Source organism: Pagrus pagrus (genome assembly GCF_965226575.1).
Source record: "Pagrus pagrus genome assembly, chromosome: 11".
Classification (NCBI taxonomy): Eukaryota; Metazoa; Chordata; class Actinopteri; order Spariformes; family Sparidae; genus Pagrus; species Pagrus pagrus.
In genome coordinates this window covers 29405397-29422651 of record NC_140195.1, presented here as the reverse complement: position 1 = coordinate 29422651, position 17255 = coordinate 29405397, and the positions used below count along the sequence as shown (strand labels likewise).

At 41.0% G+C, this 17255-nt stretch overlaps 1 protein-coding gene across 2 annotated transcripts in view; it reads right to left on the bottom strand.

Moving 5' to 3' along the window:
• The window catches only part of prkcz (protein kinase C, zeta), a 136213-nt gene that overhangs the window by 107963 nt on the left and 10995 nt on the right, over positions 1-17255 (bottom strand). For both annotated transcript variants that reach the window (XM_084366365.1, XM_084366366.1), the window contains exons 3-4: positions 16847-16936; positions 14691-14741 (exon numbers count right to left, since the gene is read on the bottom strand). In XM_084366365.1, coding sequence (XP_084222491.1) covers positions 14691-14741; positions 16847-16936 — 141 coding nt within the window. The remainder of the gene's footprint in view (positions 1-14690; positions 14742-16846; positions 16937-17255) is intronic.

Genomic DNA, 17255 nt, shown 5'->3' with positions numbered 1-17255 from the left:
AATCACAATACATCACCACTTGGGGTGCGCTACCACTTTTATAAAAAGGTTACCAAGTATTAACCTTGCGAGGCAGCTGGATTTATAAGATCAGGGGATCATACGAGCTCACTAATCCATCATTCAAGCTATGTTCTTGTGGCTGAAAGCACAGGTATTGAATCAATCAGCAGCCTATGGGGAACTACTGGCAGCTATAGGCAACAGCTACAGGAGTGGATTATTGTGTGACGACAAGTGAGAGAAGTGACGGTTCATTTGAAAACAACAATGGGGGCTCCTCAACGTCAGGGCAGATGCTGCTAGCATTAGTTTTATCAGAGTTGAAGAGTATATTTCATTAAAGAAGGGAAAGGAACTGCACTGAAGGCATTTCTTGATGCCTTCCCCGACTGACTTCTGTAAATTTTTTATTTAGTTTGAAGTGCCTGCGTCTTCAAAAGCAGCTCCTCTCCAGATGGTTTTGTAAAACATACCATCTGGTGTGGCAGGTTATCCAAGAATGGAAATATAAGACTAATAGACATATTCAAATTTAAACCTTTTTAACTCTTTCATAAAGTACGAATAATGCACTGTTCTAGCACATTATGCACTAGCTTGACTTAGGGCACACTCACGCTAGGCAACGGTACCATGGATTACCAACAACGTTTGAAGCCCACTTCCAGTTTGTTTGACTAGTGTGAGCACTCTGTACTGTGCTCAAGCACAGTACACTTTCTTGGCCCTGGCACAGTTGGAAGAGGTGTGCTTCTGCACGGTACTGTTGCTCATGAACGAGTGCAAGCATGGGTGTGCAATGTGGACATGAAGTATAATCATGCGTATTATGCCGTCTTGCACAATCAAGAAATCCTGAGAGGGCCTACAAAAAAGCAGTAAAGTCATGTTGTCTGTGTTGTTCTCCATTGTGCTGCGACTACGCTACGACGTGATGACGTATATACAAGAGGTAACAGTGCTCAGGCCCAGTTGGGGCCGGAGTAATGCGAGTGCAGGCCAGCGGGGGACTGGGGAGGAGGGACAATTATGCTTCGGCACAGTACAGACCAACTGGGCCAAGTATGAGTGCGCCCTTACTGTAGCATGCTGCTGCCATGTTACCTTAACCTAGCCGACCAGATCATATACACATATAAGATAAAACACAGTGGACCCAAGAGGAAACTGTTAAGTCTCATTGCTCTCTCTCTTTAAGAGGAACTCTGGCATTTTTCAACCTGGAGCCTATTTTCCTATGTTTTTGTGTCTAAGTGCCTAATGGGGACAACAATTTTTGAAATTGGTCCAGTATTGAGCGAGACTGCTGCAGTTGGCAGTCACAAAGTGGGCTGCAATATAATCACTGCACACCGTCGTCGAGTACGTCCACTTAATGTGCTTGTTTTTGCCACTCACAGGCTCAGATTGTTATTTTAAGTGTCTGACAACATTATGGAATATAAATGCTAAAGAATAAGAACCAGAATCAGCCACTCGCAAAAGCCACCAAACTCCATTTGCAGAAACAGTAACGTTTTGTGTGTTTTATTGTCGTAAAACACACTTAAAGGTAGGGCAGGTGATTCTGGAGAAAGATAGTTTATTGTTGAATGTCATTCCCAGGTTGGCAAATACAGATGGGTTGGTATTCACCCAAATTCTAACCCAAAGTGTCGGTATTTGATGACCTGGGAATGAGACTCAACAATCAACCATTTTTTCCCAGAATCGCCTTTCCTACCCTAATTCAAACTTGACAGAAAAACAAAACCCCCTTAGTTTGTCTTTCCACTATTCCAAAAAACCACTAACTGGTCTTTTCCTTGTTATTAATCCTAGATTCGCTGTGTTAAGTGAAACTATTTTGGCTCTTATTGCTGTTTTCCCCCGTTGCTTCTTCTGGTGTCTATTGCTTTTATAAAACAGTAATGAGGTATGGCAATATGAAAGTTCTAGACACATAAAAAAATTTAACTGTTTTATTAACAGATGAAATCCTTGATCTTGATCTTAAACATTACCATTTTGAAACCGTTGTATCAGTTGAAATTGTAAAACGTACTTGTAGATGTAAATGTCTTACTGTGGTGCCAAGATACGAAATTGGCAACCCAGAGCTAAGTACAGGTGAATTGATACAGATTTGTGCAAGGGATTACATAATTGCCATTGTGTACAGCTTTTAGACCACAGCTAACAGCCAATCAGATTGCTTGATTTGAGCTATTCGCTTGAGAGGTTATGTTATATATTACTTGTCTAAATACATTTACATTGAAAAAAAATATGTAAATTAATGTCTGTGTGCAAAGCTTTGTTAAATTCAAATTTTAGAAAATTATTTTGAACAAATAAACCATCTGTTAAAGGTTCATTTTACGAAGATAAAATTTTTGAATGAGGCTTTTTGGCAATGATTGCAAACACATTCAGTTCATATTTGCAACTTGAAAATCCTGGATAGGGAACTGTATAAATCACTAGTCAGACAAAAAAAACTGAATATCACATGAGAAAGCGGGCTTGACAGTTTTGGAAGAGAAGACTGGAAAAAAAACGTCCTGTATAGTGAAAAGAGTGCTTTCCGTGCACATTTTTTGTGGTGTTGTGGAGGTAAATAAATCTACATGTGACAGAAGCAATAAGATTATATCTCTGAGGCATCCCAGGGGATTACATCAGCCGCTACAACTTAAAGGAAGTAATCAGTACTCTGAAATTGGATTTTGAAAGTAGCTTCCCCATCATTGCTTCCAAGCTAGGGCTGACGAGTTTATGTAATCCCACAGTTTGCCAGTATTGAGCGTGCCGAGTTCATTCCCTGTTGCGATGTTTACGATGCATCATGAAGTTAAGCATGATTATAACCTACGGTCTTAATTTAACAGGACTAAGTAGCAATGACAATCATTGTATATTTGTACCTTGGTTTCCTGGAGAAACGGTACAGAGGTACCCAAATAAGGGAACCTGCTTCATCACTAATTGCAGTTGTAAATTGTTTCAGCTTTAAGATGAATCCCTCCAGGCTGGCACTGGTGTGTCCAAAAGACAATTTACAATTGGAATATGTTGTCTGACATCATCTACAACTCTAAAATCGAAAACCCTCTCCCGGCTGTAACAAATTCAGAACCTTTAGTTTTTGACCTGTCCTGTTAGAGATCCTCTGCACTCATTTTTATCTGTTGGAGCAGATTGTACATGCTGTGATGCTGGGAGCTGATGTATGTACTGTGTAATGGTATTGGGCAGGCACTAAGAGCAGCGTGGCTGTATAATAATCAAACGTGAGGGAAACAGATGCAGCTCAATCTTTTGTTTAGTTACTCATGCTGATACATGTATCATGAGAGGTTTCCTCTGCCACAGTCAGCCAGCCCCTGAAGGCAGCAGTCTATTGAGTCTGGTGGTCTCCAGTTAACCAGTTTAACGACTTGCAGGCTAACTGGAACTCCATAACGCAGTCCCGATGGGCCTTCTAACTAGTACAGAAGAAAACCGAGAGCAGAGCTGCAGCTGCTGATATATGCCACTACAGTCACATCCACTAACAAGGGGAAATGGGAGCAGATGTATTATTATGTAGCATTACATATCAACAACTGCATTGCAGACTGAGCCGTTCAACTGAGCATTATCCATAAAGTGCTATTAATAGGTCAATGTCCAGTCAGCAAAACTGACACACCGGAAAGTAACTTCCAACCAAACACACACACAGCCACAGGCCTACACAGGCTCATAAATAGTTAGAATCAGCGTAGGGATCAATACTCAGGATGACTCAGATTGCACAGAGCGCGGCCACTACAGCTCAAAACAACCCCAAATGCCCCCAAACCAGATATAGCCTTTGAGATGTAATACTCTGTATTCACCTCCCAGCACTGCAAAGAGCAAGCCAAGGACAGAGAGGCTGAATGTTAAAATGTCTCGTCACTTTAGGCAAGAACAACATTCAAAGCAAAACGGGCTGAGCCATTAGCACCAGCCCAGCATCACAGGAATGCACTGTAGCAATTAACACAGAGTGTCACCTAGACAATGAATCATGGGAGAGCCTTGCAGGATGAGCACTTAGCCTTGTGTTGGGATAAAAAATGGAACATTTTCCAGATTGACGCTGGCCTTCTTTCCTTGACAAAGTAAAGACATACTGTATAGCTTAATCAAGTCACATGACCTTGCCTTAAGGCTAGGGTTTGAAAGTATTCTCGAAGCATTTTTTTGTTATATTTGTAGAAATTCTCTTAACATGACGACTGCAATCAATAACTGAAATTCCCTGAAAAATAAAATAAAAATCCAGTATCTGTGGGTTTTGTAGGCCACTAACAAGCCCGTCCAATCAGCTCATTCAGTCCATATGAAAAGAGAGGACAGACTACGGGTTTGTCTACCTGCGTGCCTGCATAGCTGTATGCGTTCTGCCTGCACTTTCATTGTGCATAACTGGAGCCTTCCACAAGGGTAGGCAGATATATTGCTCAAGCGATTTGCCGGCTAGTGACAGAAGAAAAGTCCAGCCAAAATCTCTCAGTACTAACATACTAGCTCAGCAGCGGTGAGTACTAGCAGTAGTAACAGGCATTCATTATGATGATGTTTGGTGTTTTCTTACATGTGAGACATGAGGTAGTTGGATACGATTTAGCCATGATGACGATGCACTGCACTCACAGCGCACAGCCACTGAACATCCAGCAGCTAACGCAGTTAGCACAAAGCACACACCTACAGCAGTGAGCAATATAACAAGGCTTGTGTACTGTGAGTTCAGCACAAAAGCATCTAAGTTCATTTACTTCTGGAGGAGGTGGGACTATATGGGCACTTCTGTCAGAGAGGAGACTGAAAAAAGACAGCTAGTATTTTAGTATCAATACTGCAACAATTGAGTTTTGAAACCATTTCAAATATCCAGTATTGATATGTATTGATATTTCGGTACTTTAGACAACATTAATGTGGAAATGACAATTGTTAAATTGATCGATGAAAAAAACTGGCATTGATACGGCATTTACTAATAAATGGTTACAGCAAACAAAACAAAATAACCACCCAACAAAAACACAATGTTAGGCTGAATGAGTGAAATACAATGTTGTGGCAATTCAGCTCGAAATGCTGTGATATCCACAAGACTCAGCCACAGTAGCAGTCAAAGAAGCAAATTAGAGATGCAGCAAAGAAAGAAACCAAAGAAAGCTTCAGTCCCCTTACAAAAATTGTCTTTTGAGTGTTCTGTCATTATCAAACTAACTGAAACCACTTCAGAACATTAACTTAGTAACTTCCATGATGTTTGGCAAATTGCAAGAAATAATGGTTCAAATTTGATGCAGCTGAGGGGAAGGTGTTCTCCTTCTTTGGGTTGAACGCCAAAAACACTGAATCCTACATTTCCCATAATGCAGTTTAATAGTCTCACGCTAAACCCTTCCTGTCTGGTCAACATCCAGGTCTTTTAAACTTCTTGCCCACAGAAACACAAGTTTGTGGTTAAAAATCCATTTTCTCCAGGCCCAGTGACATCACTAGGGTTATCTTCTCAGATTTGATAAAGCTCCTCCAGAACCACAGAGGACATTACACAGTTGTTTTCACAGGCTGAGTATTACTAACTATGAAAAGTTAATTGATTTTTGCTTGTAAAATTACCCCACAGCAGATACACAACCGAGCTAGACTTCCTTCTCTCTCTGTTAGACAGGGAGAGGAGAAAAGAGAGAGGAAAAAACACTTGTTTATTTGAACTCTTTGTTCTTTGAGCCTTTTCTCTGTAGCAATGAACACTGCTACCAGCTAAGCTATCCCCTGGAACCCCTCCATACACACACATACACATACACATACACACACACACACAGGCACATACACACACAAAGATATAAAAACATCCATACTTGTCTGCCAATTGTGCAATTTAGGGTTCATCGAGGTTTGTGAAGGTCAATCTTAACGTTGACATTTTTATCAAAGCTGCCATCACTATTATTCAATCTTTACATCAGTTCAATGGTACACACATTTCTAAAAATAAAACGTTCTCTGACATGAATGCATTCTTGTCAGGATGTATAAGCCTCTGACCAGAATATAGACCAAGCAGTGTAACAGTGTTATAATCTGCATTCAACCTGCATCATAGCCACTAAATCAGAGGTGACTGGCTCTCACTACAGCACATATGAATTTAAAACTGGCACTAGTCTGATATAATGGTGGAATCATACATTGCCATAACAATACAACCTTTACACACACATATGTACACCAACACCATGTCGCACTCGTTGGCAGGTGCAGCCTCTGAGTGGACTGCCAGACAGACTTCCAGGGCTACAAACAGTGAAGGAAGCCAGCCAGGCACCAGTCACGCTAGCACAGCTAGCAGGTTGCACGCACACAATCTCTGCCTGCAATGCGTGACACGACGAGCGATAAGGCATGGATCAATCACACATGCTAATCATGGAGGCAGATAGATTTCCCTCATGCACACACACAAACAGGAATTCAGGCAAGGACACAGTCGTCTAAATCCATTGTCTCAGGGTTTGCCGTGGAAACACAGATGGATTGATGAAGAGATGGATGGATGGATGGATGGATGGATGCAGAGATAGATAGCTCACCGGTATGCCTTCTTCCTTTCTCTCCACCTCTTTCAGCACATTATCCAGGCTAAGTGTGCGTGTGTGTATGTGTGTACGTGTGTGTATGTATGTGTATGTGTATGTGTGGTGAGCCAGCAAGGATACACACCGCTACATCCCCTCCTCTCCCTCTCTCTGACAATCCCTCCCTCTTTCTCTCTCCTCCCTGGGATTTATTTAATTATTTCCTCCCTCCCTCTCTTGCTCACTCGCCCCTTTCTTCCTCTCTCTCTCCTCAGCTGATAGAGTTGCCTTGCTTTTTTTTCACAAAGCTGCTTAATTCCCTCTCTGTCTGTTTCTCCCTTCTTCTTTTGAGACCTGTTATCCTCGAGGAAGTCGCATCTCTGTTGTTTTGGCGTGGCAGGCACCGCCAAAAATAGAAGACTAAAGGAAAAAAAATGGAGTCCCTGCCTTGTATATTAAGAGCTGATATCTGCACGGTACAATGCTCCCCCTCTCTCTGCCTCTCTCTCTCTGTCTTTCACACTGTGTCCCTCGCCCGCCTCTGTGTCTTGTGTGATGCAGTAGCGCTGTAGGTTCCTCCCTGGAGAGACAGTGGTGCCACACAGCTGAGAGAAAGAGAAGGGGATGCTGGGAAAAAAGTGATGGCAGTGGGAGGGGGAGGGTGGGGCTGTGGGGGTTGGGCGTGGCTTGGTGCTATGGTGGTGGTTGTGGGGGCAGGGGGGGTGGTCTGCTGGAGAATCCCGTGCAAGGCAGGGCAGCCTGCACCGAGTGCATCATCCAGGATTTGAACACTTCCACCTCCGCCCACCCTCAATCATTCTCTCTCCACACAGAGGGGGGTCTGTTCACTCCAGACACACACACACACACACACACACAAACACACGCACACACACACACTAAATCACACTACACGGCTGAAAAAAGCCAGAAGCAAGCTGCTTTTCAAGGGGACCCGTGTCTATTGTTGTCAGCTCTACCTTTTGATCAGGTCTTTTAAGGTGATACAACATTTCTGTATTTATTTTGGTAACACAAATGTACCATTAACTCATGGGACAATTAGCAGCAGACTGAAAGCTACGTTTACTGGAGTTTAAATGTGTGTAATCACATTTAATTTGGCAGGAAATGACTTTCATTGCAGGCCAGAACAAAGACAGATTACTTTATGGCACAAAGAGAAAGAGTTGTATGTATCAGAGTTTAATGGAGTGAGGTGACGGAGAGAGTGATAAGCTAGTGGGAAAATCAATACCAACTAGATTTTAGGGAAGGCAGTGTTATTACACTACTTTAGTTAACACTGAACTATTAGATGGCTTTTCATTAAAATCTGGTACAGATATCCATAGTCCCCAAAAGGATTGATCTTAATGAACGATGAATGAGTTTAAAGATTTAATAAAAATAATTCTACATTAAAATGTCTAACAAAGAGACACCTGTTATACATTTTGTTGAGTTGTTTAGTTACATTATCCCAAATGTTTCCAGCAAGGTTAAAATCCAGAGAAATCCACAAATGTACTCAAGTTTACAGTGTGTTTCAGCTGATCGCCTGTTGCTACTTCCTTGATAGAAAAGTCTGCGAACAAGACTAAACCCACTTGAATAAATTAAAACTTTATAATAAACTTTAAAACATTACTTCACCCGTGAACATTTTTGCCTGAGTCACATGTTTTGCTAGCAATGGTGTTTTTGCAACCAGCAAAGCAAGTTTGACAAGAGGGTCAAGAGCTCTAAGTTAAAAAGTAACCTCTGGGCTCTCCTCCCATCAGTAATCTCTCATGTGACTCCAGGTCATTACTCCTCCAGAAGGCCTGGCTCTGCACTCAACTCTATCCTCCAGAGCTGGCCAGCACTGAGCAGCTACAGTAGCCCTCACTCCACCCAACCATCCCCATCCAACACTCAGCAAACGTCTTTTGTTGTGTTTTGATAGAGAGACTTGCTAGTTGCAGAAATGACTTATTACACTTGCAAGTTTTGACTCAGGATGACATGTCACACCAACTATTATTGATGGGTTGCCATGATATCTGGCATGTTGTGGACAGTCATGTGTGTGAATCCACTTGGTAAAAAGTCTGTTTTGTTTTTCTAAAGATCCTAAAACAGTTCAGTTCCAATCCAGGGGTCCGTTTCACAAAGCAGGTTTAGTGGAAACTCTGAGTCTGTTAACCCTGAAATGAGGGAAACTCTGAGTTTTCCGTTTCACAAAGGGAGGTAACTCAAACCAGAGAAAGAGGGGTAACTCCAGCCTGTTTCACAGAGAGAGGTAACTTAAGCTCTCGGTCAGTTACCATGGTAACATACTCTATGAACCTAACCTGGTCGGGACCAGGTTTTTCTCAACAAACCTCGAGTTTCTCTCTGTCTCCGCCCTCTTTCAGCCACGCACGGTATTTGATTTCCTCATTCATTCAGTCAGCAGGCGAGTTTTGGCGTAATATAGTTCTGCCGTCTGTTTTTTGAGAAAATCACTGCAAAAATCAGTCAGTAGGCCGACATTAGAAGTTGTATTAGGTGGCGACTATTTTCACTACCATGGCAAGTCCTTTTGATAATGATCCCGTGGATGAAGGTGCAGCATTACTGCGCAGAGAATTAAATATTCGTCGGGAGATGATTATCAGACCGCGCATAGATGTTCTTGCATTCCCAGACAATTATCTTTTTGAGCGGTACCGTTTCACGTCACAGTCCATCATTTACATACACAACCTGATCCGTCCTTACATTTCCAACATTACCAACCGAAGTCATGCTCTCACATCCCAGCAGATATTGTGTGTTGCGCTGCGTTTTTGTTTTTTTTTTGTTTGTTTTTTTTGAATAGGGAGTTTTTTTATACAACGTCGGAGATGCAGAGCACTTGAGCAAGGCAACTGTATGCAGAGCGGTCAGAAAAGTGTGCCTCGCCCTGAAACGCCCAGTGGGGTGAAAAACGTAGCCCTCCTCTTCCCCGTTGCCATGGTGACTCGTCGAATCGAGGCTCCATTGATGCTGTCTTTTTATACTTGTGGCGCACGCGCTTAACACCAGGTGAAACTACTCCGAGTTGATCAAACTAACTCAAATCAGCTGTTCTGGAACCGAAAACTCAGAGTTTCCTATCTCAGAGTAGATCAACTCAGAGTTCAAGGTTAGACTCAGAGTTTGTTGAACCTGCTTTGTGAAACGGACCCCTGGTCACAACCATCAAAACAGAGACAACTTAAAATTCCCCTCTAGGTTTTAACCCACAAAACAGCTTCACTAAGATGGGCAACTCTAGAGAAACTCAGACTCCTCCTCATGCTTATGTTTTACCTTTTTTATGCTTGACGTGGACTTTATAATGAGATCTGATAGTGAGGGTTAAGCAAACTCATCTCTCCTCCACTAAAATTACACCTGACTGTGGTGTTATTTAACACCTCACTTAAAGGACAACACAATTTCATACTGTTTTACTTTGTTTATATGTGGCTGACCCTGCCACCTTTCTAGCCTCAAACTGTTCTGCGACCTTATTTTCCTCTAAGAACAGCTTGTTCGTTCACTTATGGAAAAACCAACTACTTCTGAGTTTGTACTATTACCACATTAATACTGTAAATATTAAAATTCTGAGTTTGAATTTCTTCTCTAAAAATACATAGTGTCAGTTGCAGATACTTGGTTTAAACAGAGTGAATAGACATGGGAAAAACAAACAACAAAGCTGCACAGTTTAAATGTTGATTTAGAATTCAAATGTCAATGTTGTGAACTGAATACTGAACACACCTTATTGTTTCTACTTACATTTTTAGGTGTTGACCAAAATATGAATGACCTACATTCTTTCTGTTACATGTCAAATAATTCACACATGGACTGAAATCAAGAACCATCAAGATAAAACATATTTTTCTTGTTTCTTTTCTTTTGCTTCTTCTTTTTCCCCAACTCATTTAAGTGTTTAAATCACATCTGACAAGCAATTTCACATTATTTGAGAGTATTCTTTTCATTTAGGATTTTCCTAAACCTTGCATTACTACTGATTTAATGTCAATACAATCTATTGAAATTCATTACATTTTTTGTTTTTGTTTTGTTTCTCATGATGTATAACTTTTTATGACGTGGAAGAGGATAAAAGCAAAGGGATGGTAGCGAGTCTGAGTGGGGGAATATTCAAAATCACACCAAAGAAAACCAAAACTTTCTGCATGGCGAGTTCATACACAGGGAAATAATTTTTGAAAAATTACGTTGACATGTTTTTTGATTTGGAGGAACTGACTTTAATGTTTCAATATTTTCACAATGTATCAGCAACTGCACATTTATCATATCAGTAAAGAGCTAGCCTTGAAGAACATGAACACATTCTAACAGTGATGAGCAACAGTGTCTCCCTCCCTCCTCCACACTATTTCCTCCCTTCGCCTCCTCTCTGAAAACAACAGCTCTATCATTCCCTCTTCTTTCCACTCATGAACCTCAACAGAAATTAAATTATGTTTAAATTGGAGAAAACACAGCAGGAAGCCACAGTTACAACTGCTACATGTACAAAACTACATATCACCCACAGGGCACAACAAGCAACGCTTTACACAAACATAGACAATAGCTTGGTTTGTGTGTGTGTGTGTGTGTGTGTGTGTGTGTGTGTGTGTGTGTGTGTGTGTGTGTGTGTGTGTGTGTGTGTGTGTGTGTGTGTGCAACTGTACGTGTGTGTATCATTCATTACCTACCTAGAGATGACAGCGACACTCTGCTCTTCACACAGTAAACCAGTGGTCTGACTCACAGCAAAAGCACAGGGCTCCCCTCAAATGAAACACACACTGATCCACACATACATACATACAAACACACACTGGCACACTCAGGAGTGCAGTCCACAAGCGGCTGAAACATGCTGTCACAGCAAACAGTGAGGGAGTGCAGCAAACAACATGGGAGTATGTGAGAGACATAGTGGGAGAGAGAGGCAGAGCAGCACTAACTTAAGAACAGACTTTTTGCTGGTTTACAGAGCACTCCATGTGCAGACAGCACAAAACATGCTTCAAATAAAAAAAGCTGTTGAAAAAGTAGCAACAGAAGTATTTACACACAGACTTCAGATAATTTCATCGGTTATCTGTTGACTCAGATGTTTGGGTGGTCAAATCAAATCAAATCAAATCAAATGTATTTATATAGCCCGAAATCACAATCACATTGCCTCAGTGGGCTTTACAATCTGTACAGCGAGTGACATCCTCTGTCCTTAGACCCTCGAATCGAGTGAGGAAAAACTTGCCATGTTTTGGTGCCCAAAGGTCAAAGGTCAACGTCATTGTGACCTCATGGCACCTAATTCTATTGAATGCGTTATATCACAAACACCTTGAGGGAATTTCGTCAAATTTGAATGTTTTACCATGACTCAAAGATGAACTGATTACAATAAAATTTGACATTGAAAAAAAGTGTAATACGATGAAATGATAAAGTTATGACATTTGATATCATTAAGATCAGAGGTTAAATGGACGGTGACATAACACTCTGCATAAAATGTTCTGGCCACAATTCAATGGCACAGCTCAGTAGCAGCAACTTGCCATGTACACAGTGGCATACAACCGCGACACGGTAATTCTAGTTTAAAACAAAAAACATGTTGTCAAGCCTGTAGCCAATTTGTTCTCTAAGATATCACTGGCACAGACAGTTGTGCTCAGCAATAAACAGGTTAGCTTGCTAGTGCTAGCCTAGCTACCCCTGTCTGTCATGCAACCCTGGCCTTACAGGTTGTAGTAGTCCCTCGAGAGTCTCTCCTGTTGTTGCTGGCTGGGTTAGCATACTACTGGTTAGCCAACATGTTATGATTTAGCTTAACCCATGGGAGCTGTCAGGACCCAACGACCCGGGCTGGTTCTGTTAAAAAATGTTTAACCCATTAAAAACCTCAGTCAGGTTTGGACAGAAAGATGCTGAGATGCACTCTAGTCCCATGTCTGTCCGTCCTGGGAGAGGGATCCCTCCTCTGTGGCTCTTCCTGAGGCTAAGCCAGTTAGCATTCTAGCAGGCTTGGTCGCTAACTTGACAACTAGATCACACAATTAATCATCTTTTACAACAGCTGACGGCTCAGCCCTTGTGTATCTGCATGTGGGCTCTGAATTTCATTTGCTTTATAAGTTGTTTGTATTGATAATTCGGCCATGGTAGGGGACTTTTTACATAAATACAGAAATTTCATCATACAATCTTGCTTTTCTTGAATCTTGTGTTCTAGCTTGGCCAAGTCTCTCTTGAATAAATAAAAATAAATAATTAAATAAAGCATTTTTGAAATCACAGCTGAATGCAAAAAATCTAATTTATGGCGCACTTCATAATCCTATAAACGGGTGGTGCGTCACAGCTCATATGATTCCTTCATTTCTGGACTCTCTGGCACTCCATTATCTGAAAGCTCAGCACTGTCTGGATGGTCTTCAATTTGTCAATGGCTTGAATTCAAATGTCAAAGTTCACAACAGTTGAAGCCTCCATGAAGTAATCCACTTATTGTAGTGATTCCTTTCTGGTGTGGCCAGGTCCTAAGAACAAACTGTTCAATTTATGCAGAAGATATTCTCTACTCTAATAGGAGGACGGCCATGAAATTGGCTGAGCACGGTCGTGCTCCCAAGAGCACAAATCCTTTGATTTTAATGACTACTTGTCCTTTCCTCTACCAAGCCATTTGAATGTGTCGTGTTAAAGAAGAATTTTATACCATGTAATGAAAGTAGTAGTTTAACTTCATCAGTAACTCCTTATTTCCGATTAGTTTAATAAATCAAGATATATGTCGATGTTCATTTTGAATTTTAAAAAAAAATGGAAGAAAAATCTATTCAGAAATCAGAGCTGATGGTACTCACTGTCCTCCAAGTTCATTCTCTTCATCTTGCTGTTTTTACACTAGTTGATGGTTGACTAATTTGCTTTTGACATCAAACATTACAAGAAATGGCCATCCCTCATCTTAATACTGCTATAGTAGGCATGAGCGTGTGAATTTCTTGATTATCCTGGCCTAATTGAGATTCAATAATCCCAATATCACCCAAATATGCTTGAAACTCATTAAAAAAACACCAAAACATACTGGAATTACTTTGTCTTACATTTTGTTAAGAAAAAAATATCTTCTATTTCATCATGGATGGGACTGCCACTTTTTTAGTGAACATCCTTTAGCAAACAGAGCAGGACAGTGGTCACAGACTGGAGTGCAAATTGGAGATGTCGGTTCGCAGGGCAGACACCTTCCTCTGCAGGTTCTTCAGGTGGGCACCTCATCTTTCTGTCAGTTTTTAGTTTGGATTCCAATAGTGTTTCCACACAGCCAGTTTAACTTTTTTGTGGGCAAGCCCAGCCTTCAGCCATAGGCTTAGGATTTTGGAATAACTGGAACGATGCAGGCTTCCCCTTCTGATAATTCAAACTAAATCATGAAATCAATACAAGACATTATCAAGCAAGACTAGATTTTCAAGTTACTCATGTGAGGATATTCACAATTATCCCAATATATGATTGTGTAAATTCACCACCATTAACTTATCCTCACAGGTTTTTTATTGCAACTGGCAGTTGAATTTTTCATTGACCCATCCCTATTCTATAGCAACCAATACTTTTTTGTGTAAGTGAAACTGGATACCAACTGTAGCAGCTGAGAGGCATGTGTCTGACCCAATAGCTCCTGGACCATCACAAGCACAATAGGATATATGGCCACAGAATAAGATGTATACTCTGGTTTCTCCATTTCACCAGTTGGAAAATTGTAAACTCGATCTAACTGTACCTCTCTGACTGATCTTAACTCTGAATCGTGGCTGATTCGTACTGAGATGACAGAATATATCTTCTAGAGCTGAACCACCCCCATTTTGCACTGACACCAATTCAAGGTGCCAGATACATATGTGCTGGTAGCACCCCATGGGATCGCGCATGTTCATACCTACAGAGCATTATGAGTCTGTCTGTAATTGGGAATCCTAAAGGAGGGTAGAGAGTGAAAGCAGAGCTGATGGTACTCACTGTCCTCTCCTGGGCAGGGCATGCCAGGCTGCTCCGGGATGCTGGGGAATACTGTAGTAGACAGAAAAATAAAAGGAAACCGATCATTTCAATTTTTCTTTGTCACCAAGCAGCTTTGTGAGAAAAAAGGCACAGATCATCAGAAAAACACCTGAAGAACACAATGAACGTGCATGACTTCAGCTAATGTTACGACTCCCATTCTCTGTGAAACATTAAGCCTCATTAGGTTAAGGCTCATTTGAAGCCATCTAAATTAACAAGTAGTAGATTTGATGCTGGTAACTGTTTTTTCATGTGGCTGTTTGTGTGTTTATCCTTTAAGATAACGATACAGCTAATTACATGTGAAAAAGAAATGGTCAAACTGCAGGGATTCATTTGCCTGGCAACTGGGTGTAAGTTTGATTAGCACCTAGCAGTTAGCATGCTAACACCATACACAGACTATTACAAAGCAGTAACGTTAAAGAGGCACTATGCAGTTTTGTAGAAGAAATTCAAACTCAGAATTTTAATATTTGCAATATTGAGGTAATAATACAAACTAAGAAATATCTAATTTTTCCATAAGTGAATAAAGAAGCTGTTCTCAGAGGAAAATAAGGTCCCAGAACACCGTTTGAAGCTAGAAAGGTGTCAGGGTCTGACCCTGCGTAACCTCTGGTTACTGTAACTTAATGCTAGAACCTGCTTTTATATTTCCACTGTGGACAGTACCCTTAAATGCAGGCAGAGTTGTTACTGGCCAGCTTTTCCAGCATTTGAAAAACAACAGGGGAGACTTAATAACGTTCTTAACTCTTAATAAGCTGCTGCATTTATGAACTGACACACTGTGACCTGTACTCTATATTACTGCCTGACTGACAACACATACAAACATATATCCTCTCGCTTTCACTGTCTCTTTTCTGCCACTCCATCACTCACTCCGCCACTTTCTCTCTTTTGCTCGACCACACAGAACATGTGTGGTTGGTTATTAAACATGGAAACAAACTTTACTTGAGAAAAGGTTGTAAGCAGTGAGACAAAAGAAGCTGAAAAAACAAATGGTGAAATGCTACTTTAGAATGCAGAGGAACAGACAACTCTGACTGTTTGGTCTGACCAATCAGTGGGCTGCAGTGTTTTAACTTCACCTTTTAGAATTAGATCAGCGTGTTAGTACCTCAACAGAAGGGTGACGAAAAAACAGTACTATTCAGACCAAATCTTAGGTACCATTCACAACTTTCGACAACGGAAACACAAAAGTAACTGTTCCAAACAGGGCTGTAGCCAGGATTTTAGAAATACTGGGGTCATGTGTCCTAGCCCTGCTAGGGGGGTCAAGGGCAAACATTTTGCACAACTTACACTTACAGTATGTCATGTGACGAACTGCACGTGTAGAGCTGCTCAGCTCTACTGGTGAAATGATGATGACAACCTTAATTGAAAACAAGCCATACAACTAAGTCCTTTTAGCAATTGGCCACTTCAATTTAACATTTTTGGAAACATTTATATATATATATAAACATTTTTAAGACCAAGAAAAAATACAGTGTCCTCAATGCTAGCTACAGGTTACAAAGTGTAATGAATCGAACTGAACTTAACTGGACTGCTGGGTGGAAAAGGGGCTTTAGTGGCCTGCTGGGATCATATTCCTTCTCTAATATGTGCAGTGGTAAAATTTCTGGCTTAGGAGTGGATATTGTCGTAATATTCATGGTACAAGTGCAGTTAGCTGGAAGCTAAAAACACCAGTGGAGCTGACCGGAGACACTGTGATGGTACTGGCTCAGGCCTGTGTTAGCTGTCAAATCAGCTCTGGACACTATGAGAAATGATTTTGAACATTACACCCAAAAGAAAAAAATAACCTGAAATTGAGAACAATATGTCTCCTTAAATGTTAAATTATTCAAGAAAAGCCATTAATAAAGTGCTGCTTGTTAAGTACTTTGTTATTCCTTAAATGTTACAGTGCTTATTGTGGTGTCAAGTCTCCAGAAATTGTGGTAGTGGTTACTGCAGCAGCCCAGGCCCTTAGCTGTATGTCAGACCCTCTCTCTCCCTCTTTCCTGTCTCTTTTCAGCTGTCACTATCCAATAAAGGCAAAGAGAAAAAAGGAAGTCATAAAAAGCAAGTAGGAGCCGACTCACCATGCAGCAGCAGTCCGGACCTTTTTGTTCGAATGTAAATACGAAATGCCTCCTCCAGCTCCATCTGAGATGAGATGGTACAAGGGTCCCCTGGAGAGATGCACGCACACACACACACACATACACACATACACACACACACATACACACACACATACACACACACACACACACACACACACACACACACACACACACACAAAACTCAACTCCACATATATAATCTTATCAGTATAATTTATCCTTCCCATTATCCTTTGTAGCATACACATTTTGTCTGGCTAAATGGGTGTAGTACTTGAATATAATTCATTGTCAACTGTTTAATGCTGTAATAGATCATTTTTCAGGCCTTCATGAAACAAAGCTGTTTAGACCTATTTTTGGATTTGTCATGTCTCGTATATGG